Source organism: Archocentrus centrarchus, chromosome 12 (assembly GCF_007364275.1).
Source record: "Archocentrus centrarchus isolate MPI-CPG fArcCen1 chromosome 12, fArcCen1, whole genome shotgun sequence".
Taxonomy (NCBI): domain Eukaryota; kingdom Metazoa; phylum Chordata; class Actinopteri; order Cichliformes; family Cichlidae; genus Archocentrus; species Archocentrus centrarchus.
Window position 1 is genome coordinate 22,663,324 of NC_044357.1, and position 23,222 is coordinate 22,686,545.

The 23,222-nt window shown below is 42.4% G+C and overlaps 4 protein-coding genes across 4 annotated transcripts; 1 reads left to right on the forward strand and 3 right to left on the reverse strand.

Annotated features, from left to right (window-relative positions):
• Positions 1 to 474: 474 nt before the first annotated feature.
• LOC115789359 (growth arrest and DNA damage-inducible protein GADD45 gamma-like) lies at positions 475 to 1,771 on the reverse strand. The gene is made up of 3 exons (XM_030742741.1): positions 1,623 to 1,771; positions 1,302 to 1,509; positions 475 to 1,183 (listed from the first exon to the last, which is right to left on the reverse strand). The coding sequence occupies exons 1-3, from the start codon at positions 1,721 to 1,723 to the stop codon at positions 1,070 to 1,072; spliced, it is 423 nt and encodes a 140-aa protein (XP_030598601.1). The 5' UTR covers positions 1,724 to 1,771; the 3' UTR covers positions 475 to 1,069.
• A 3,640-nt stretch (positions 1,772 to 5,411) lies between these two features.
• LOC115789279 (growth arrest and DNA damage-inducible protein GADD45 gamma-like) lies at positions 5,412 to 6,972 on the forward strand. Its single transcript, XM_030742621.1, has 3 exons — positions 5,412 to 5,629; positions 5,745 to 5,952; positions 6,071 to 6,972. The coding sequence occupies exons 1-3, from the start codon at positions 5,487 to 5,489 to the stop codon at positions 6,182 to 6,184; spliced, it is 465 nt and encodes a 154-aa protein (XP_030598481.1). The 5' UTR covers positions 5,412 to 5,486; the 3' UTR covers positions 6,185 to 6,972.
• A 976-nt stretch (positions 6,973 to 7,948) lies between these two features.
• Positions 7,949 to 13,322, reverse strand: nim1kb (NIM1 serine/threonine protein kinase). Its single transcript, XM_030742724.1, has 4 exons — positions 12,917 to 13,322; positions 12,403 to 12,679; positions 10,330 to 10,598; positions 7,949 to 8,888 (listed from the first exon to the last, which is right to left on the reverse strand). The coding sequence occupies exons 2-4, from the start codon at positions 12,665 to 12,667 to the stop codon at positions 8,130 to 8,132; spliced, it is 1,293 nt and encodes a 430-aa protein (XP_030598584.1). The 5' UTR covers positions 12,668 to 12,679; positions 12,917 to 13,322; the 3' UTR covers positions 7,949 to 8,129.
• Positions 13,323 to 14,316: 994 nt separating this feature from the next.
• On the reverse strand, positions 14,317 to 22,998 carry ccdc152 (coiled-coil domain containing 152). The gene is made up of 8 exons (XM_030743154.1): positions 22,800 to 22,998; positions 22,307 to 22,412; positions 21,632 to 21,700; positions 20,543 to 20,607; positions 17,844 to 17,979; positions 17,168 to 17,295; positions 16,692 to 16,787; positions 14,317 to 15,298 (listed from the first exon to the last, which is right to left on the reverse strand). Exons 1-8 carry the CDS (start codon positions 22,860 to 22,862, stop codon positions 15,170 to 15,172), a joined length of 792 nt encoding a protein of 263 aa, XP_030599014.1. The 5' UTR covers positions 22,863 to 22,998; the 3' UTR covers positions 14,317 to 15,169.
• Positions 22,999 to 23,222: the final 224 nt, after the last annotated feature.

Sequence of the window (23,222 nt, forward strand, 5' to 3'; positions counted from 1 at the left end):
CGTGCCAGGTAACTTTAAACTCACCTCACCTCCTCTAGAGACATCAGTGGATTCTTCTGATTATGATACGTTTTAGAGGTCTAACAGAGTAACATCAGTAATCAGTACACAGAAAGTATCATAGTTCTGCTCCTTTTCCTGCTTTACTGTTTTTTGAATCCATCTCATAACCACCATAAAGAAATGAGAGTGATAACAATGATCTGAGCTATTTATATTCTCATATACGTGGTTTCATTATGTAACAGAAGTTCAAGCAGCACTGATGCAGCACAGAAATGTAAGTTTGCAACAGAAAATGTTTCTTTGTTTCCACTTCAGACAATTGAGACAATAAAAGAAATAAAGAACAGTCAATAAGAAATAAAATACAAATGTTTTATTTGCGAGTTTTCATGTCACATAAATATACAAGAAAACAAATAATTTTATCTTCCATGAAGCTGAATTTTTTTTTTTTATGTTTCACACTTGAAGATATAAAGTCAGATCAATATTTTTTCTTCATTTCAACCTTTTTAATTTTTTTTTCTAAATATTTTTAAAGAATATTTTGTCATTGTTAAATTTCTAAAGTGAAACCTTTAGAGAATTAAGACAATTCTGGAAAGTGGGAAACATTTCCGCTGACTGCAACTGATGTGATGTTGCTCAGCAGAGAGGACGTCATTAAAAAGTCCCTTTTTAAGAAGGCCTCTCTCTCAGCACCGCTTCTTCTCCTGCTGCGCGTGCTTCAACGTGCGACATTTGCTCTGTGGGGCCACAGGACGCAGAACTCGCTTCTCCTTCCTCTCCAAACCTCATCCGCACAAAGAATGAGGGTCGATGTGTCGCTCTTGTGGCATGCCCGACCTCATTCACATAAAGAATGAGAGTCATCTTGGCATGGACGGGACAAGAGGCGACGGTTCACGGGGGCCCCTCGGGCCGGCGCCGTGCTGCCTGGACGGGAAGCCTCCTCAGGAGTATCCAGGGATGAGCAGAAACAGGGTCATCCTGTCCATCAGGATGAGTATTTCCAGACAAGAAGCTTTGCAGCATCTGAGCAAGTGAGCAGCCAGGTCCCAGATCAGCGCTCGGGGAGGCTGATCTCGGGAACCCAGTCGTTCAGACGCCGGCTCTCCTCACAGAACAGGTGCAGCTTCTCCAGAGCAGGGTCCTCCCAAGACCCGTCAGATGGGTTCTGTTCAAACAGGAAGAGGGAGGCAGATTTAGTCACATGTTTCTTTACAAAAAGCACAACAAATGCAGCCTCCAGATTCCTCAGAATGATGCATCCTCATTAACTGAGCTCTACATACCGTGATGAGGACGCAGTGCGCATCTTCAAACTGCTCCGCCTTGCCTCCAACAATCTCAACCAGGCGCTGCACGTCGCTCACTCTGACTATGCTGATGTCGTTGTCGAAGCAGAAGGACTGGATGAGGGTAAAGTGGATCTGGAGGGCGATGTCACACTCGAACTCCTCATCCATGGCCAGGACACAGAAAGACACGCTGTCCGGGTCTCTGTGGACAAACAAAGTTCACGTCCTGTTAGCTGCTGCTGCTGCTCAGTGCTGATGGACTCTAAAGCTGAGAGAGGGTGCTAAAGTCACACTTAAGTCATGCTGTTTACTTACTCAGTCATAATTTTGGCACTCTCATAGACTCCAACAGTGAGTCTCTCCTCGCTCTGAGCACACAGCAGAGCTTCCTTCAGAGCTTTTCCAGCAGGCTGCATGTTATGTTGTATCTCACAGTTCAGCTGAAGGACAGTCAGAAAGTCCAAAGAAGACTGTTTGTGCTGCTTCCAGGAGTCTGCCAGCATTTATACTGCAGACCCGGCACGCGCTGATGCTCTTATTGGCTGACTGCAGCACAATGGCAACAAGAGGCCATCAGCCCCCACCCCACCCCGAGGCACGCGTGCCCATAGAAAAGTCTTAGAAAGTTGGGGGCAGATTTAGTTGAAAGGATCAAATGTAGAAAGTCTGACCTTTGAGTGCTTATTTGAGCTTACAAGAATAATAAAACCTCACAGGAAGACCAGACTGCTGCTGTTCAAGTCTTCAAAGTTCTGGAAGAATAAGAAGCGACTGAAAACTCCACTGAAATACAAAAGCATATTTAAATCTACTTCTCAATGCCACTGCACACTTTCCAAAACTCTCCGTTCATTCACTGAGTCTGGACCGAACTGGTATTTATACAGAACCTTTCTGGTCTTACTGAACACTCAAAGCCCTTTAGACCACAAACCACATTTAACCACACATTCATGCAGTGCTTTAAACACTTTATCTGCCTCACATCCACAGCCGGCTTATAAGCTTCTATAGAAGAACCAGCTAACCTAACATGCATGTCTTTGGAGTGTCTGCATTCAATCTGATCAAGTTAAACTGCTGTTACAAAGACTTCAGATTGAATAGATCTGAGAAAACTTAAATGTTGCTTTTAACTTAACGCTCATTAAAATTAGTTGAAATCACAAAGAAATGAAAGTTTTAATAGTTTGCTGGTTTATTTTCAGGTTTTGTGGACATGAGTGGAAGGCGGGGGCTGACTGGTCTGCTGGTAAAAATGCATCTTAAGATTATCTGCACTCATGAAATATGAAGGCATACAGAAAGAACGTGTGGCACTTCTTTAATGTTTTGCTTCAGTTTATTTTAAAATGATGGTCTTATGCACACAGATACTTCAGGAAACCTACTCGAGGCTTATCCGGTATTTTGCTTTTTGGAGATACCTAAAAGCTAAATATCTGATTCCTAATGGCTGATGCAAACCAAAGATAAACGTATAAAATAAAAATATGAACCTCGTGTCTTTGAAAACGGGCCACAAATGTCTAAATTATAAGTAATTTTGTGGTTAAAACAGTTAAAACTTGCAACACCAGCGGTCTTAATATTTCTTGAAGTCATAGATGGTTTTCTGGAGGAATGAGCTGTCTTACCGACGTTTGATGTCAAAATAATCTAACTATCCACCACCTCCACTGCACTGACTGTCAGGCAGACTTTTAAAAGTCATGACCAGTTTCACAGCATGAACTGTTTATTGTAGATTAGACTGTGGCACGGGCCGCTGCTTTGCATGCGTAAAGACGGGCGCGTGGCATCTGGAGATGCCTGCATGCTTTATCTCTCTGTCTGCATCACTCTCCATAGTAACCGGGAGATACCATCTGTCCCAGGGGGGGAACGTAAAGAGAGGGTGAACAAAAGGAGTCAGGCAGCACCTGCTGGGCGTGATAGACAAATGTTCCACTGCTGCAAAGAGGATTTTCTAAGTCGTGTTAAACAAAATGCAGAAATGTAGGTAGAGAACATCGGTAAGTTAAATATGATCTAAGTGTGTGCATTGCTTTCTAGCTCAAAAAGCGCATTTTATCAATGAAAAACTATATTTACATAAATGTATTTTTACCCTCAAAGCTTAACTCAGCTTTGCAAATACTAGAGGCGACATTTCTGAAAAACTCCGACTTATCTGCCAGCTTTAGACACTTTCCTTCATAACGCAGAGGGTGGGCTCTGTTGAGTCGCCGCAGGTCACCATTAAAGAGCTTTGACCACCAACACCTGTCGCGCGCTGCCGGAGAGGCCTCCATCTGGCAGATGTGCTTCAGCAACAATGGGTCGGTATCGATTTGCACGCGCCTGGCCCGTGGTCATACGAGCTTATCCTTCCGAAAACAGATCAGTGTTTGAGTCTGTATCAGCTGGATCCAAATCAAACTCTGGACCAGATGATGCACAGATGATTTAGCAGCATGAGGGTGTAAATAAATGGCACTGTTGGAGCGATAATCTGCAAATACGCATTTTGTTGTGAAACCAAACACTTGCAGCATTCTCGCCTGTTTGCAGCGCAAAATGAGTGATTTTTATCTGCCTGTAAATGTCGGACATGTTTTGGAGATAAAGCTTTACGCTGCACAAGTTTAAATCATAAGTTTCATATTTGGTATTCTAATTTAATCAAAACTCAGACAACAGACTGGCGAAATGTGGAGAGTTGTCGACAAAAGACAAAAAACAAAGCCCTGGGGAAGAAGTTGACCTAGGTTTGGGGTGGGGGTGGGGGCTCATAGCGACAGTTCTCCATCTGCCACTGTGCCTTCCGCAGAACAATAGTGCTGAATCAATCACCACCGACCTGTGTCTCCTGCACCTCCATCCCCTCTGCGCAATTTACGCAGCATTGGCAGCAGGTCTGACCTGATGCTAGATGTGTTTGGGATTATTATGCAGATGAAATAGCACCAAATAACCACGAGATGTTGAAGAGAAACTGCACAGCAAGGGAAACAAATGAGGCCGTGCGTAAAAGTTTCGTGATGAATAAAGTTAAGGATAATCAGTGCAAGCCGTCAGAGGTAAGGCTAGATTAAAATAAACACAATATATTAAGTTAAAAGTGCCTAATAGGTGGAACAGATGAAATGGAGTCGCGCGTAAAAGTTCGGTTGGGCATTAAAGAGGTCGTCAGGATCACTTAAAAGCATTTAGTGGCCCCAGGAGCCCAAAAACACGTAACAGTGAAATTAACTTTGAGGGTATTTTTGCAGAACTGAGTCCGCGTGGCTCCTGAGCTCATCAGAGTAAACAAATAAAACCCGAGCAAGGATGCTCGGGCCAGCTGATGGCCACGTGGTCCGCGAGGGCCAGCAGTGCAGATTGTGCAGCACGCACAGCGTTCTGGCACGCGCTGTTCATTTGCATTTGTATAGAAGAGCGTGACAATAGAGGAGCTTCTGTGCTTACAATGGGGCGGTTTTATGGCCAGCCTATACTCCACAGATGGCATCATCCACCTGCCCTTTCTCTGCTGCCGAGGATCAACGGGGGGAGGGAGCTAAACACGTTCTCCATCAGAAAAGTCTAAAAAGAAGGAAAGAGCGTTTCTTTGGAGTTTAAAAATGTTAGCGGAGTTCACAGAGGAGTGAAAGTGCGCATAAGTAACATTTACAAACAGGGCTGGAAGAGGCTTCTGAACAGTTTTGAGTAGCAACGTATATTTACAATTTACTTTAGCTTTATTTATTCTAAGTGCAGGTTAAACGGGTGCATGATGCATCTCTGCAACTTGAACAATATGCTGCATTTTAAGTGCGTTGCGCAAAAAGTGCTCTGCAGAGTAATCAAACTTTTATTTAATATAATTAAGCTATTTTTAGCTGCAGCCCAAGCTGCTGCTGCTGTGTGTATGTGTGTGTGTGTGTGTGTTTGGGGGGGGGGGGGGTGTTGGTTGTGAGTGGCTCGATGACCCCCATCAATCTGCCACGAGCCGGGGTGTGACAATAGCATTATCATACCAATACACCATTCAGCTTTAGCCAATCAGGGCGCAGAGCTTTCACTGCGCCGCACGAGCTGCAGAGTATAAAAGAGGGCGACTGCAGCCTTGAAAGCACTCTGCTCTCTCTGCGGATTTACTCTCTTCTCATACTTTCTCAAGTTTTTCCACTGCGGAATATCTTCATAGCCTTCATCATGACTTTTGAGGAGGTCCTGATCCAGAAGCCCACCGAGCGTGCTCAGTGCGCCGGTAAAGCCCTTGAGGAGGTCCTGGTGACCGCCAAAGACAATGACTCCCTCACCGTCGGTGTCTACGAGTGCGCAAAAGTTATGAACCTGTAAGTATGAGACTTTGCTTAAGACCTAAAGTTTATTACGTGCACAATGATTCGAACACTTTGGATTCTGTTGTGGATTGAATCTCATGGATTTTGATTTGTATTGTCTCCACAGAGACCCGGACAGCGTGTCTTTCTGCGTCCTGGCCATGGATGAGGAGTTCGAGTGTGACATCGCCCTCCAGATCCACTTTACCCTCATCCAGTCCTTCTGCTTCGACAACGACATCAGCATAGTCAGAGTGAGCGACGTGCAGCGCCTGGTTGAGATTGTTGGAGGCAAAGCGGAGCAGTTTGAAGATGCGCACTGCGTCCTCATCACGGTATGTAGAGCTCAGTTAATGAGGATGCATCATTCTGAGGAATCTGGAGGCTGCATTTGTTGTGCTTTTTGTAAAGAAACATGTGACTAAATCTGCCTCCCTCTTCCTGTTTGAACAGAACCCATCTGACGGGTCTTGGGAGGACCCTGCTCTGGAGAAGCTGCACCTGTTCTGTGAGGAGAGCCGGCGTCTGAACGACTGGGTTCCCGAGATCAGCCTCCCCGAGCGCTGATCTGGGACCTGGCTGCTCACTTGCTCAGATGCTGCAAAGCTTCTTGTCTGGAAATACTCATCCTGATGGACAGGATGACCCTGTTTCTGCTCATCCCTGGATACTCCTGAGGAGGCTTCCCGTCCAGGCAGCACGGCGCCGGCCCGAGGGGCCCCCGTGAACCGTCGCCTCTTGTCCCGTCCATGCCAAGATGACTCTCATTCTTTATGTGAATGAGGTCGGGCATGCCACAAGAGCGACACATCGACCCTCATTCTTTGTGCGGATGAGGTTTGGAGAGGAAGGAGAAGCGAGTTCTGCGTCCTGTGGCCCCACAGAGCAAATGTCGCACGTTGAAGCACGCGCAGCAGGAGAAGAAGCGGTGCTGAGAGAGAGGCCTTCTTAAAAAGGGACTTTTTAATGACGTCCTCTCTGCTGAGCAACATCACATCAGTTGCAGTCAGCGGAAATGTTTCCCACTTTCCAGAATTGTCTTAATTCTCTAAAGGTTTCACTTTAGAAATTTAACAATGACAAAATATTTTAAACTATATATATAAAAAAACAACAAACGTCTATATTCTAAAGGTTTCACTTTAGAAAATGGCTAAATTAAGTTAACGTTATGAGAATTTGTTAGATTAACCTATAAATATTTTACTATGTAGCCAGTACTGAAAACAAATGTTTAAAAAAATAAGATTTGACTGATATTTTCTGATGTTCTTGAAGCAATGCTGGAAACAAACAGTGTTAATATTATTGGACGCTGTAAGTGGAAAGTGCTCAATAAAACTAAAAAAAAAAAAGAGGTGAATTTTGTGTTGTGTTTTCACTCTCACTCTTTTTTGTGCTTGTTTTGGGTGTTAAATGGGAGGAGCCAGTAACGGGTCAGAGAGGAGGGATGAAACTAACTAAGTTTTAGAGCGCTGCAGCCCTGCCATCTGAGGGAGGGGGGAAAAAACTCAGTCCCTCCTCCTCCAGACTTCATCTGCATGTGTATGGCGCGGAGCACAATAGAGGAGCTCACGGTCTGTCAGCTCCAGCGGTCCGAACAGAGCGCCTATTGTCTACCCTGCAGATGTCTCCCCTGGCCACGCCGCGCCATCTGCCGCTTCCTGCAGGTTGGGGTCGGACAGGGGTGGGAGGGGTCGGGAGGGTTAGTCAGTGTAGTGCCGGAGGGGGCTGGGTGGGTCTGGCTGGTTTGGGCCGGTTTTGAGGTCGGAGTGGGTGGGGTGTGTGTGTGCGTGTGTGTGGGGGGGGGGGTCCTGACTATCATATGCTGTCCTGCCAGCTGCTGTCGGGACTATTATTTACTGGCAGGCACTTGGTGAAACTTTGGTAAACACACCACAAAGACAGGAGATCAGCTGTGTTTGGGTGCAGCAGCAGAGCCACCTGCTCTGCTGCTGCACAATGAAATCTGCATCAGGCATCAGTCCTTTCATACTTTACTCAGATTTTCATAAATAGGCCTTCTTGAGAAGAAAAGCCTATTTAAGTTTTCCCTCTCATTTAATGTATAGAGCAGTGTAATTTGGCGCAATATGGTCCTATTCATTTTTTTATTTTAGTATTTTAAAGTTGTATTCCTTTGTGTGATGAAAATGTGTAATTATCCGACGCAGCTTTGTTGTTCTATATTGTCTGCTGGAACTTATAAAGAACATTTTATAAATCTGATGGGTCTCAACAACATTTAAGTATCGATACATGACCTCTTCAAGTGTGTAAACATCTGTAAAAAAAAGAAATAATGAATGAATGAAAAAGCACGCTGCTTAATTGAGTACTACCTTTGTTTAATGTCATGAGGCACTTCCACATTCATCTCAGCCTATCAGAGAGTTGCATTGGGAAGAAATTTATCAAAAAGCTACAAACTGTAAAAACTAAAAGTCACTTAAAATTTTTCCTATTTGTTGCAAGTTGGTATAAAAGCAGTCTGTATAAAAGCAGTGCTCTGTTATGAAAGCACACAGAACTTGGAGGTGTGCCTGAGCCCTCTGTAGGCCCGGAGCCCCTCCCTCTTGGGGTCCCTCATCATCCCTCGGACCACTGGGAGAGAGTCGCAGCCCCTCTTCTTCTCGGCCTGGTGCAGCAGGATGCGGTAGACCCCAGTGACGGGGCTGCGGCTGTCTTTCAGCTGATTGTTCTGTAGGTGCTCTGCAGTAAAGCCGAGGTTCTCCAGCGAGCTTCTGATCTCCTCCACTTCCTCCTCTAGGCTGCTGCTCTCAAAGTCCATCAGGCTCCTCAGGGTGTTTGTTGATTCACAAGGCAGAAAAGACCAGGGAAACTCTACAGGTAAGAGCCAATCACAGCCCAGCATCTGGTCAATAGCGTATCGCTCGCTGGGGTCTGGCTTCAAGATGCCCTTTATGAGCCTCTGACAGGGGCCCGGCACCCACGGGGGGACAGTGTAATTGCATTCAATGATGCAGCGCCGCAGCTTGCCCATGGTTTCAGCACGGAATGGCATAGAGCCGGTCACCATGAAGAAAAGCACGACTCCCATGGCCCACACATCTACCTGAGGCCCCAGGTAGCACTCGTCCCTGAAGAGCTCCGGCGCAGCGTAGGGCGGCGAGCCGCAGAAGGTGTCCAGGGCGATGTTGTGGTTTGACACCTGCGTGCTGAATCCAAAGTCGGCCACCTTCACGCAGCTGTCGGTGGTGAACAGGACGTTCTCTGCTTTCAGGTCCCGGTGGATGATGTTGACGCTGTGCTGCAGAGCAAAACATAAAGGGAACGTTGGAATGTCAACACATGAAGCAAATCGGAGGTTATTAAAACACATCAACTCTCCTTCTTTGTAATTGGTCACAAACAGTAAAAAAATGAAACACTTAAATCGATGCACCATCTGAGTGAGTCCTTTGAAGCTCATCATCGTTTTGGCTACAAACTGCAAAAATATTGACAGAACATTTCAAGTCATGTTTACACAAAAAGCAATAAAATAAAGAAAGAAAGAAACAATAAGTGTGAACATTTTTTTTAACAGTTTTGCTATCTGTTTTCACCCTGGCCTGAAAACGCATAGTTACAGCAATCTGACAGCAGAAGATTTCTTATCATTATGAAAATTCACTCAGTGCAAACTGGGAAAAAGCTTTGAATGTGATTTTCTCAAAAGACGTAAAGTATGGTGCAGGTATAGCTACATATTCTACTGCGCTACTGAAAAACCTGCAAAACGAAAAATGCATGAATTGTATCAAGGTGTCAGAGACTGTGAGTAGATGCAGCTGGGGTATGAGTATGAGCCTATATGAGTAAATACACTTATGGCATGGCTGAAAAAAATCCTACATGACCTCCTTTTTGAGCTATTGCATTCACAAGATTTTCAGTATACTTGACCTCTTGGCCTTGCAGTCAAGGTTACCAAAATTCAAACTCATGCAAGACATTTAGTAGATACACTATTGCATCAGTTTGAAAATCCTACGCGACTTCTTTCTTATCACTTGACCTCTGATTAAAACTCGTATCCAATTTTTAGCAGATGCACCCGTGGTATCACAATGAAAATCTTACGTCGCCTCATTCGCGAGTTATCGTGTTTACAAAGTTGGGTGTCCACACCGCCCGCCTGCCTGGTGGGGTGATGACAGTACCCCATCAGCCTTTCAGGCTGAGGGGTAAAAATGAAAATAAATTAAATAACAGTTAAAAACATATAAAGCTCTGCTTCGGAGGTAATGGGATCAGCTCTTAGCTGCTCTTTTAGCTGCCAGCTTCCTAGTAATTGCGAGAGTAGTGCAGGTTGTAATCTGGTTTATTCACAGTGAGCCTGCGTCTGCCTTTTGCACGCTCTACCCAGGCAGCTCCCTCACCTTTAAGCCAAACAGAGTACTGCCAGTGGTGAGAATCCATCTGAAGGAGATGATCTCTTTGTGTGTCTCACATGTGAGAAACAACATTTCAGGGAGTTCATGTGTGAAAATGGCTTTAAAGGCCTGTTGCTACTTTATCCCTCGGTAGTTACAGTCACCTTAAAAAGGTGGCACCTGCATTTTAAGATACCTCACCACTGTCAGATCACTTCTGCCACACACTGTTCTAAGATTAGAGCAGGAGAGATTTAAGGATGACATATAACTAAACTGCATGATGGGAAACACAAACAGCATCTCACTCAGAAAGATTTCGACATCACTGACCATGTATTTGATGGCAGAGAGGATCTGGGCAAAAGCGATCTTGCTGTCATTGTCTGATAGTTTTCCTTCATTGCAGATCCTGCTGTGGAGGTCCCCTCCTCCTGCGTACTCCAGCACCAGGTGGAGGCGTCTCGGCGTCTCCACGACCTCGTACAGACGGACCACGTTGGGGTGCTGCATGGCCTCCATGCTGCTGATCTCCCTGGAGAGAAGACGCTGGGCTTCAGCGTCCAGCCTCGTCTTATCCAGGATCTTCAGAGCCACTTTGTCTATGTAGGATTGGACAGAGATCACGCCATGGTAAAATAACTCCAAAGGACTTGTCTGTGACATCAGAAGCTCAAAGTTTACACTGAAACAATTAGTACAGTGACTCCGAACAAGGGGTACAAGCACTCTGGGGGATACTTTTGCAGCACCTTTAGCTACACGGAAAGATTGACTCAACTAAACGTGTCAGTGAGAAGAATGATTAATTAAATTTATAGCATAGAAAAAGATGGTATGAATTATTAAGTAATGATCCAAAAATTAATAAATGGTTAGCTTGTTAAAAATACACCTAAAATCCCAATAGCTGAAACTGTTCAGCTTATAACAGGGTTGGAATTATCTGGTTTAACAGTGATTACCCATTAAATATTAAAAAAAAAAAAAACACTAAAAGGAGTAAATAAAATATTAAATCAGTAAGCTAAACACTACAGATAAATAAGTATAGTATAGTCATGCTTGATATATGGATGGCTAAATGTAGTCCAGGAACAGCTGAAGTAGCTTGAAAACATTTAAAAAGACCTCAAATAGTTACATTTATTGAAAATGATCTAAAAACACTGAAAGTAAAGGTAAAATGTATCATTCACGAGAATAAATAAAGAGAAGAAACTGAAGCACTGAAAGTTTGACTGGGGGGGGAAATAACACTTTAACATTACCCAGTTTTATATAATTGGTATCACCCGCAGACAGATTGACAAAGGTTTGCAAATAACCGTCGTCTAATTTATAAATGCAGACGGATTCCAGCATGTTTCAGCCAATCACAGTCAGTCTGCAGCAATGAGCACAACTCATCTGCAACATACATCTTTGCAGTAGGGGACTCGTCTCAGCTGGTTGCCAGCTGGTTGTATTCTGGTTGTATTCCTATATAATAAAGTTGCCGAGTGTCTTTTTGTGGTTTCAATTTCAGAATTTCTGTTTAATGTGAATTTCCAATTTTTTGCCACTTTATCACAGTTAATTGCAGTTTTACTATCACAAACAGATTTCATGCAACTGCAAACGAAGTCTGTTTTGTTTGCATTTTTCACGACGTCTCGATGCACCAAACTTGCTTTGCAGACAGCAGATGACTGCTTGTGGTCATGGACCCAGTTCTCCTCTTCAAAGATCACAAGTATGTGAGTACACGCTCGCAATATTTTTTATCATGCTGGGGTCTCCAACCACTGTTTCACTTAGTGCGACTGTAGCATTAGAGGAGTCTTTTGATTTGCTGAAGGCCTTTTTGAAGATAAACTATAATATTCTGTTTGTAGCTTCTCAAATGTGAGATTCTCCTCAGTTTAACTTCGCTGTCTCTGGTCAGGTCAACATTCAAAGATAAGCTATCTCAAGCTATGTGAATCTGTAATTGGATGTTTTCAGAATTTTACAGTGTAATTTTAAAAATTTCCTAAACTTAATTATGAAAAGTAGTAGTAAGACAACACGGCTGCATATATTGTGTGAGGAAGCATAGCCAGTCTGGTGCATTAGACTGTCCATTACTGACTTAAATAAAGCAAGCTTTATAGATTTGATTCTCAAATTTGAAAATTGTGCTGGATGAATTTCTCATGCCTGTGTAAGCTGTGTTTGGCTCCCAGTTTCAGGCCTGTTCAGAACTTTACCAGCATCAGATGTGTGCAGTGTTTAAAAGGTTTCTTATGTTATCAAAGGGCTGCAACCAGTTTAATCTTGTATAGCCGCATTCTGTTCGACCTCTTCACAAAGGCAAAGCAAACAGAGGTAAAACTAAAGTTCAATGCGGTAACATTCTCTTCAAGATTCAGCACGTCCAACTACCTCTGGTCAGAGCATGGAAAGCCAGTTTGACCTTGGAGAAGGTCCCGTGGCCGATCTCTCCACGGACCTTGTAGAATCCAACCCTGCGCCCTATAATCAGTTCTTTCATAGTCTTCTCGTCCTTGCACATATCTCTGGTGAGCTTTTCCAAGGGGGTGAGGTTGTCTGCCTCCCCATCCTCGGCCCCAGCTTCGGAGCTGTCCGTCAGGCTATAGCAGCTGTGGTGGAGCCTGGTGCTTGGCACCTGGTACTGGCCTCCAGGCATTTCTGCAGCAGGCTGGGGATAATGGTTAGGCCGTTAACAGGTCATCATATGTAAGTAATATATGTGTACAGATAAGATTTAAGATTATACACTTATTTTTATTGAAGCCACATCACTCAGTTTTAGTAGTAAAATGAACATTAAAAATTTAAATTCTACACATTTTATTGCTGTTTGACTAGAAACATAACCGTGAAATGGCTGCAATAAAACACATACGCAGATAACTAAAATAAAAAGTGTCCTTACCACGTTTCTGCATCAAACGATGCCTTCGGAGTCCACTGTAAATTATATTAAAAGCATTTTATTTTGGCCCAACAGGACCTTGAAAAATGTCTTCAGAGCAACGCCGTCATAGCCTTCTTCTCAGTCCTCTCAATCAGACGGCTGCACACTGATGGCCAAGCACATGCAAGGCAGCGTGGTAGGGGCTGCGTCTCAGCGATTAGTCAAAGGTTCAGTTGGTGAGCGCCACACCCATCACCTCTGCTTATCTTCATCCCCTCTTCATGTCCAAGGAACGAAAGCTTAAGATGATGTAATGTCCCCTAATCCTGCTTTGATTTGAGTCTGTCCCGGTCCTTACATACAAGTAACATCAGTTGGAGGCCAAAAAATATAAAACAGATGACAGATGCGCACAAATAAATCACTTTTACAGTTAATGTGATCAGAATGCAGAATTCAGGTCTAACACAGTACACCTGTGTAGCTGAAATCCCTGTGCTATCTAGGTAACGTTGATCTCTTGGCTTTCGTGAAAATGGAACGTTATGCAATGGCATTAGCAAATGTTCTCATCGAGATTAACTCTGTCCACTTTGGACACTGACAGAACCAAACAGATAATGAGATTAGAGAGGTCAGCACCTCAGCAGGCACGAGCATCTCCATTCAGGTGTGTCATCGCTGTGTGGAGCCGCGGAGGGACTGCAGTCAAAATGCATCAAGCAATTTACAAGATCATAATTTAATCTACTTTTATATGGCAGTGGTGTAGTTCCTGATCAATGCTTGGGCTCTCCATTGGTTTACATAAAACTATTTTAGTATGAATTAATAACACACAGTTTGTTAATGTGCTTAACATCTGCAGGTTATTGGATTTTGTCTCCCTTGGACAGACCTGAGCAACCTTCCACCTTTTTCTAGTATTTGTGCAAAGCTGGATATGCAGTTTGATATGAAGCATACCAACCAGACTGCACATAAAGATGGACACCGCCACAGGTGACATCACCTATTGGTTTGTAAGTGTTATGAATGCTTGAGTTCGCCATTCTGGTTATCACTATTTTTATATGTTGAAACCAGTTGTCACATTGTAGCCACTTGTCATCAGCTTTACACTAAAGTTAAAACTCTGTCATTACTTGTGTCACATAAGTTCTTCATTTATCTGCAGCAGTAAGAGGCAAACTGCACACAGGCCAGAATCAGCTGTTTCCAAAGGCTAACAAAAAAGCAAATAATCACTAACTCAGAATGATCTTACAGTTGAGTGTAAGCCTCCATTTCTACCTGTACCTATTTCTAGAGGTAAATCACTGTGGCAATCACTGTCAAGCGGCTTTGTGTTAATACTTCATGTTTTATTTTTTTAAAGAAGCAATATATTATATATTACTATTTTTGAGTCATGTCCCAAACACTGGTAACAAGGTAGCCACACCCCAAAGTATAACATTCTTTATAATCAATTTTATTCTCCAAAAGGCCACAATTTATAAAACAAGACTTGAAACTGGGGGCCAAGACGATGAACCCATCAGAAAAGCAGCGCTGATTAAGAAGGGATTCAGGTTGTTTTCTCACTTCTATACCTGGACTTCTTTTTACAACCAGAAGAGCTGCGCCCTATTGGTCGTTGAATCAAATGTAGTTTTTTAGGCCTTTCTTCTTATACAGCCTATGAAACAGACAAAATGTTTTCCAGCTGCTGTTAAGATGTGATGTTTTGCATTTTGATCCCAGTATTGTTAAGACAGCATATTTTAAATACTCAAATGCTTATTTTGGTCCAAAAACCATTAAGAGAATTGCTGAATGACCGCATCTGTATGAATATTTCCAATGAACACAAACAAAGAGGCCTCAGGAACTCCAGGTTTGAATTACAACAACCTGGAAAATAAATGCAGGGGGAATAAATAATAGCAATGATTTTTCTGAATGAAAACAGATGAACAGATTTCATCCAGCCAGTTCATTCACAACTGCACTACTCCTTCATGTTCACTTCCCCTCCCTCTCTCCCTCCATCCCTCCCTGCGGGAGGCTAATTGGATTAAATCCTTAGACAGGAATAAATCTACACAGTTTGAATTTACTGTCTGCACACTGGTACCTGTGAGCAGGGCAGCGAATTTGCAACTCTAGTCTAGTGACACTGCAAAAGCAAACCCCTGTTAAAGAGGCACAATTTGAACATTTCAGAACACTCGATGGGATTCATGCACCAACACAGGAGGCTCAGCAGCTCGTCAGCATCTAAACAAACTAAATCTTTCTTCTCTTCAGACGGCTGTCCTGGGTGCTGCCGGCACGCTGATTCTCTTCCAGCTCTTTGATTCTCTGACGCAGAGCAAAAATCTCCTTGTTCTTCTCCTCCTGGAAAAACTGCAGCTTCTGAGAAAAGCACAAGACATGCAACACATTTCTTAAAACACAAAAATCACTGCTGGCCTATGAAACACTTCCTATAAATACTACCATCTATTTATTTATATTTCATGATTTTTTTAATTATTATTTTTTATTGGATCATTTAATGCCTAAAGTTTAAGAAAAAAGGATGGTCATCTCTAGGGTTTACAGAAAACTGTCTAAAAGAAGAAAATATCCAGTGAGCGGCACGTTCTCTGGGTGAAAATGTCTTAGTGATGCCAGATGTCTGATTGGGATGTTCAGACTGCCTCAAGCAGGTATGAAGGCAACAGTAACTCTGAGCGCACACCAAGTCAAACTTTGATGCAGATGGAAGAAGGTCACACAGGTGCCACGCCTGTCATCTAAGAACAGGAACCTGAGGTTATAATTCACCCGCCAAAATTGAGCAGCAGCAGATCGGAAAAATATCGCCCGGCGCGGTGAGTCTCGATTTCTGCTGCACTGGGATGATGGATGGTTCAGAATTTGGCGTAAACAAAACAAAAGCATGGATCCATCCTGCTTTGTATCAACAGTTCAGGCTGCAGGTGGTGATGTAATGGTGTGGGGGAGATTTTTCTTGGCACAATTTGGGCCTCTTAGTACCAACTGAGCACTGTTTATAACACCACAGCCTGCCTGAGTATTGTTGCTCAGTGTGTCCATCCCTTTATGACTGAAGTGTACCCATCTAGGTGCTTCAAGCAGGATAATGCGCCAGTTTAATTTATGCTTCAAAAAAATCATGCAGTTGGTATTTTGTGGCGACTGCCTTGCTGAAGAAAATATCTGAATCTAAACTTTTATTTCCCACAGAGTTTATTTTCTGCAATAACACAGAATCCCCACAGACGAATCCCACTGGCTTTTTGTCCCGGGATCTAGAAAGTTCATAACTCTCTGAAATTATTTGTTTTATAAGTAGACAAACTCAAAAGGTAAATAATGGAAGAAATGAGCACACTCCACACAGAAATACTTGGAAGTTATCAGAGTAATTAGTGCTCTGAGTGGCCAAATAAGAACAGAAAAACAATGTATACAGGTACACAGACTTGTCATTTAGGTGGAAATTACGTCTGTCAAAGCTTTACTGAAGCTGACGAGCTGAAAGAGCGTAACATGAAGTAATCTGATTACTTAAAATGTGGGGACTAACAAGATGAGACTTCTGGGTCAGACCTAATGGACTTTGCTGTACTCTTGGTTGAAGTTTTTATGAGAAGGATGCACTGGTACATCACTGGCAGAAGTCACACAAATGGACTTCTGGAATATAAGTCACACCAAGAGCCTGAGTAACAACTGCAATTTCTTTTTGTTTATCTGAGTTTAAAAACGGGATGTAACAGGTTCTGCGTGGGCTGCTCACCCTCTTAAAAACACTCTGAGGAACAAGGCTGGGGACATGTTGCTGCTGCTGGCTCCACGGAGTTGAACTCTGAACTCTGGCTAACTTTGCACCAAACTGCAAAACACACACACACACACACACACACACACACACACACACACACACACACACACACACACACACACACACACACACACACACAATGAGCTTAAAGCTGAAACTAGCCACTCAAATCCAAAATAAAGTTCATCTTGATTTAAAAAAATTTAGCCTTCTGCTCGCGTCTCTTGAACGAACACCCATGTGATCCACTAATATGATTCATTATTGCAAATTTAACATAAGCTGTTGAATAAGCAGTGCAACATAATTTAAACCTGATTATGAATCACTGTCTATACTTGTTAAGAAAAAAGTTTAGATCAAGAAACAGTGACAGATGTTTATGTAGATCTGCGTTAATCAAACGAAGCATCATAGGTAATTTCATTTACCTCCATCTGTAACTTGAGGAGCTCGCTCTGCCTCTCCCTTTCCTGATCTTTTAGCTTCTTCTTCATGTCCTCCAGATCCAGATCCTTTTTCTCCAGCAGCTTCTTGTATTTGGCATCGTTAGCTTCCACTGAATAAAATAACAATTCTGGCTGATATCAAGCTTGTCAAGCTGGCATTTGCAGGAAAAAACTGAGCTAAGGTAAGAATATATTAGATAAAAACTTCAGGAGATATCTCATTTGCTGTCTGTGTCTTGCTATAGGACTCAAGGACTGTAATTTAAATAAATAATGTGTCAGTATTCCCTGAAACATTGCATACCCCCCCCTCCATGCACTCAGACACTGGGGTGTGCTCCCATTATTCAGATAACAGCTCAAGGCTATCCACTTGTGAGATAACGTATTGGAGGGCTTTGTCCGTCTAAAGCTATAACAATAAAAAGCAATCAAAGCATGAACACTTTAAAATGGAAATAATAGCTTAAGTTTATGTTGCACTGTTCTCTTCATTCTGTGCAGAGGATGTGATGAAGAGGTATCCCAGATATCAGAGAGTGTCTGGAGCTCTTCTGTCTACCTGTACTCATACATTTGTTGGAGCCTGTGAGGGTGCAGTGGGTTCACTGGAACCAAATCACTGCCTGAGTGCATCGAGTACTCTGTGAGGCCTTACACTGATTAAAACACTCCCTGTGGGCATCCTCCACCTCCCGCAGACACTGATGTCTTAGATCCTCTAGCGCCCCCTTGTGTCTCTCTTCTTCTGCTCTCATTTCTCTCACCAGCTGCTGAACTTCAGCCTCTCCAACCTGATAACAACACAGGCCACACAGCAAAGCTGAAATTACTGCTGAACAAAGTGTTAGCACTTTTAAATCTTATTAAGAAGACATCTGCCATGCTACTACAGGCCCATAGCCCGCAGGTGTTTTCACTTGTGATGATTTCCTCTCAACGTGTTGAGTTTGATTGACAGCTTCTTCACTTGTAGGTATATGTTTCAATAAGGGACCTTTTACACAGTTATCATTATTTTTTATTATCATCATCATTAATAATTCATACAGTCATTCACCAAACTCAGAACAGAACCTGGACCCTTGCTCTGGATATGTGTTCAGCATATGTGACCCTGTAGATCCAGTTTAAAAACACAACCACCTTCCAGATACTGAAAATCTGGGTTTAGGCTCTGCGTACCTCACAAACCCATTAATCTTGTTTTGTAGTTATACCAGTCAGGTCTAAACAGTGAATACAGGAAATGCACTATATTGCCAAAAGTATTCACTCATGGCCACAGGTGTATAAAATCAAGCACCTAGGCATGCAGACTGTTTCTACAATCATTAGTGAAAGAATGGGTCGCTCTCAGCATCTCAGTGATTTCCAGCATGGTACCATGATAGGATGATACCTGTGCAACAAGTCCAGTCATGAAGTTTCATCGCTACTAAATATTGCAGTCACCTGTTAGTGGGATTATAACAAAGCGGAAGTGATTGGGAATGACAGCAACTCGGCCACAAAAATCACAGAGCGGGGTCAGAGGATGCTGAGGGTCATTTCTTGAAGACGTTTCACCTCTCATCCGAAAGGCTTCTTCAGTTCTCAACCAAATGGTGGAGAGACCCAGGTATTTAAACCCCTGTGGGCGTAGTCCCCTGGATGTGTTCACGCACATGATCAATAGAGGGTCATAACCACCTCCAGGGGACTACGCCCACAGGGGTTTAAATACCTGGGTCTCTCCACCATTTGGTTGAGAACTGAAGAAGCCTTTCGGATGAGAGGTGAAACGTCTTCAAGAAACAAAAAGAAGTCCAGTCGCCTTTTTCAAGCTCCAGAGACTACTATGACCTGGATGACTGAGAATCTACACAGACATACTGAGGGTCATAGTGCGCAGAGGTCACCAACTTTCTGCAGAGTCGATCACTACAGACCTCCAAACTTCATGTGGCCTTCAGATCAGCTCAAGAACAGTGAAGAATGGGATGTCACTCAAGTTCATATGCGTGTGAAGGCAGACAAGTGAATACTTCTGGCAACATAGTGTCACGGTGCGTGACCGGGCTGTGTGGCTGTGTATGGGGGTGAGGATCCAATTGCAGGACGCAGGAGATGGCAGGTAAGAATGATGGTAAGTGAATGTTTATTGAGGTGGAATGAGCAGTGGTAAAATGAACCAAAAGACAAGGCAAACTGAAGAAATAAACCTAAACTGAGAATAAAACTAGAAACATGAGGGAAACTGAGAGCCAGAGAGCACAACACAGCCAAGGGCAACAACAACGATCTGACAAGAAACAAGATGAAGACTGAGACAATAAATACACAGCAGGGTAATTAGGGAACAGGCAACAGGTGAGGGGCACAGCTGAGACTAATTACACAGAGGAGACAAGGGGAAGCAAAACTAACTCACTCCACTCCGGTCTGCCTCTCAAACGTCTCCGCAAGCCTCAACTGGTCCAAAACTCTGCTGCCCGTATCATCACCAGAACTCCCTCTACCCAACACATTACTCCCATTCTTCAAGAACTTCACTGGCTCCCCATAAACCAGCGTATTCAATACAATTCTCCTACTTACCTACAAATCCCTCCATAATTTTGCACCCCCTTATATTGCCGACCTCATTCATTCTTATGCTCCCGCACGCTCACTTCGTTCTTCCTCTTCCATGCTTCTCATTACACCTTCTGTCCGTCTTTCTACAATCGGGTCCGTTTTGTTATACGGCTGCCCATCACTGGAACTCACTTCCCCTACCCTTGAAGGGCATCAGTAACTTATCCCATTTTAAGTCTCAAAACTCACCTATTCAAACAAACCTTCGGAACCTAACTACATTGGCTATCAGGGATTTCACTCACTGGTTTAATAGGTGTATGTTTTATTTTACTGTGTTATATTTGCTTATTGTTTTTTTATTATGTGTTTTATTGTTTTATGCTACTGTTTTACTCTTGTAAGGCAACCTTGAGTGTCCTGAAAGGCGCCCACAAATAAAATGTATTATTATTATTATTTAAACACAAAGCACCTGGGACAAGGAACTGTCAAAGTAAAACAGGAAACAACTAGTCAAAGTCAGAAATGCAGACCTGACACACTGCACAGGAAATAAACAACACAACAAAACACATTAGACCAGAGACATGACAGAGGGACAGGACAGACACAGGGCTACCACACAGGGAACAGAGAAACACTATGAATAACTATAACTAACAAATATGGAACATTAAACAAACTAAGACTCTAAATGAATAAACTAAGAAACACCATGAAACCGAACCATAAGAAAGAAAACACAAAATGCTGGGCATAGTGTGAGCGCTCACTCACTCCTGCTTCTGTTCTTACCTCTGCTGTTTTCTCATTCTGCTGTTTCAGATCTGCTATATCATTCTGGAGTCTCTCGTTCTCCACTGAAACATGAATAAGATGATGTTGTAACTAGTGTCACAGGTTTTTGCTTCTGTTTATTTTTATGTTAAATGAGAATCCCCTATCAAGATTTATGGTTCAAAAAAAGAAAAAAGAAAGTATGCCCTCTTTATTATATTCTAAGGTTTTACATATCAGCCAAGAGCTATACCTCAGACTCTACGGGCCTCATGGTAAATGGTTTATGACAGTACAATTAGAAAAAGACTGCACAAGTATGGCTTGTTTGTAAGGTTTGCCAGGAGAAAGCTTTGCAAGCTTGCAAACCACCACCATGATGCACAGCGTCACATTTGGTGAAAACCAAACACAGCATATCAGCGCAAACATCTCACACCAGCTGTCAGCACGGTGGTGATGATTTGGGCTTCCTTTGCAGCCACAGGATTGGCCACCTTGCAGTCTCTCTCTGTATACTAAAGTATTCTCCAGTCAAATGTGATGCCATCCGTCTCACAGGTAAAGCTTGGCCGAAACTGGATAATGAAACAGGACAATGAACCCAAGTACAGCAGCAAATCTACAACAGAATGGCTGAAAAATAAAATAAAATATCAAAGCGTTGCAATGGCCCAGTCAAATTCCAGACCACTACCCGATCTTAAGAGAGCCGTGCATACACAAATACCAAAAAATGAATGAACTAATCAATGCTGTGGAGAAGAGTGGGCCAAAATCCCTTCACAACGATGTGACAGACAAACTCAAAGAGAAAATTACTTCAAGTTACTGCTGCTAAAAGCACTTCTACAAACAACTGAAGCATGGGATATCTTTAATTTTTCACACACTGTTTCTACTGTTTGGTTTAGTTTTTGTTATATTAATAATGGCATGATACAATATGTCATATGATGTTCATCTCAGGTTGTATTTACCTCATTTTAAGACCAAGTAAGGACTACATTTTTTTTTTTTTCATGCTGATATGTAAAACCTTAGAACTGATAGAGGGTACTTTACATTGATCCTATATGCGTGTGTTTGCCAGGATATTAGAGATACCTCTGAGGTTACACTGCTCCTGCAGGGTCTGCTGCAGTCTGTTCACTGTGACAAGCAGGCTATCTTTTTCTGAAAGAGGTTCATAAAAACTCTGCGTTTATGTCCCACATACAATTATATTAGTACAATATAAATGAATTTAATAAATTACTGAGAGTTTATTTAACCACATTTCTTTTATGTTTTTCTCCTGGAAGTTAAACTTTTTCCAAATCCATTTTGTTACTGACTCCCATGTATTTAGTTGCAATGCTGGATGCTCATATGAAACATGGCCACAGTGTCAAATGAGGTCAGCATATGTACAAGTAATCCCTGTGAGCTTTTAGGTTACTTGTACAGCTGTCTGAGACAAGCTCTGACACCTCACTTTAGAAAGAACTGAGGGGCTGCACCGAGGCCAGTATCATTGGATAAGGTGATTCACATGAAACTGCTAGTAGTTTCTACTAAATAATGCAAGATGCCATATGGACCCAGATATTACATGCACTTTTTTTGGGGGGGGGGTGGGGGGGTGGTTCTGATTATATTCCCCAAAATATCAACCTGACAACTGTAGACAAAGTTAGGACAGTAATTTCTTGAACAGATAAGGGCAGTCACGAATGCAGAAGCACCACCAGAGGGAGATGTTATTAAAGTGAATCTCAGGCTTTGAATATTAAAACTCACCCTCAATCAGACTCTTCTCCTTGGTCTGATAAAACTTCACCAGTCTGTTGGCATCCTCCAACATGATCTGCAACATGCTGTTTTTGCCATTAACCTCTGTTATGTTCTGTTTAATAAAGGCCAGAAATAATACTTCAATCCACAATCACCACACAGAGATGTATGCGAATTTTATTATAAAGTAGAATCTATATTGAATACATATCACAGTATGTTCAAATGAAGGCTTGTTTATAGTTTAATCCCTTTTTTACTTGTTAGATTTCTTTTTTTAAAAATTTAGCAGGCTAACTGAAATAAAATAAAAAACAATAGCTAACACTAACAAAGCTACTTAAAAAAAAAAACTCCATTTCGTAACTTATTAAAGCTCCTCTATAAATGTCTATAGGTATTTCTCTTTAACATTAGTCTAATATATGACAAGGCAAATAGCAGACAATTAAGTTAGCGAATTAGCGCGTTAGCTCGCTAATAGGCTAACCTAAATTACCTGTTCTAGTTGATAAAACTCCTCCATAAATTTGTCAAGAGTAACGCAGTTTAACTTTGTCATCTTTTAAGTCTAAGAAAGAGCAAATCGGTATAGTAATTTTTTTATCTTTTTTTTTCTTTTAAGTCACACTAGCATTAAGCTAATAGAGCTCCCAGCTTATCTATGCAGTTAGCAGCTTCCTACTTGTAAAGCTAGGTTTCCCAGGACATCTGCAGTTTATTTAAATGTGCGTAAATGAGGCACCACGGTGAGAGTTGTTTTAATGGCTACTTTGCATTTTATTATTCAATTAAAAAAAAAATGGGATTTTAGAAAATTCCTAAGTCAAAATTTTAGGTTATTAAGTTAAAATTTGGGCAATTTAAGCGGCTTATTTTCAGTGGCAAAACACTTCTGTGAAGACCACAGAAAAACAAAATG

Excerpts from the sequence above, each read along its gene's own strand:
- nim1kb (XM_030742724.1), bottom strand. The coding sequence starts at position 12,667 with ATGCCTGGAGGCCAGTACCAGGTGCCAAGCACCAGGCTCCACCACAGC. Across the intron at positions 10,599-12,402 it reads TTTCCATGCTCTGACCAGAG|ACAAAGTGGCTCTGAAGATC; the intron begins GTAGTTGGACGT and ends AATCCTACATAG. Across the intron at positions 8,889-10,329 it reads TCTCTGCCATCAAATACATG|CACAGCGTCAACATCATCCA; the intron begins GTCAGTGATGTC and ends TTTGCTCTGCAG.
- LOC115789359 (XM_030742741.1), bottom strand. The coding sequence starts at position 1,723 with ATGCAGCCTGCTGGAAAAGCTCTGAAGGAAGCTCTGCTGTGTGCTCAG. Across the intron at positions 1,510-1,622 it reads AGTGCCAAAATTATGACTGA|AGACCCGGACAGCGTGTCTT; the intron begins GTAAGTAAACAG and ends GTTTGTCCACAG. Across the intron at positions 1,184-1,301 it reads CGCACTGCGTCCTCATCACG|AACCCATCTGACGGGTCTTG; the intron begins GTATGTAGAGCT and ends CTGTTTGAACAG.
- LOC115789279 (XM_030742621.1), top strand. The coding sequence starts at position 5,487 with ATGACTTTTGAGGAGGTCCTGATCCAGAAGCCCACCGAGCGTGCTCAG. Across the intron at positions 5,630-5,744 it reads TGCGCAAAAGTTATGAACCT|AGACCCGGACAGCGTGTCTT; the intron begins GTAAGTATGAGA and ends TTGTCTCCACAG. Across the intron at positions 5,953-6,070 it reads CGCACTGCGTCCTCATCACG|AACCCATCTGACGGGTCTTG; the intron begins GTATGTAGAGCT and ends CTGTTTGAACAG.
- ccdc152 (XM_030743154.1), bottom strand. The coding sequence starts at position 22,862 with ATGACAAAGTTAAACTGCGTTACTCTTGACAAATTTATGGAGGAGTTT. Across the intron at positions 16,788-17,167 it reads TCCTCAAGTTACAGATGGAG|TTTGGTGCAAAGTTAGCCAG; the intron begins GTAAATGAAATT and ends TGTGTTTTGCAG. Across the intron at positions 15,299-16,691 it reads CTCAGAGTGTTTTTAAGAGG|AAGCTGCAGTTTTTCCAGGA; the intron begins GTGAGCAGCCCA and ends TGCTTTTCTCAG.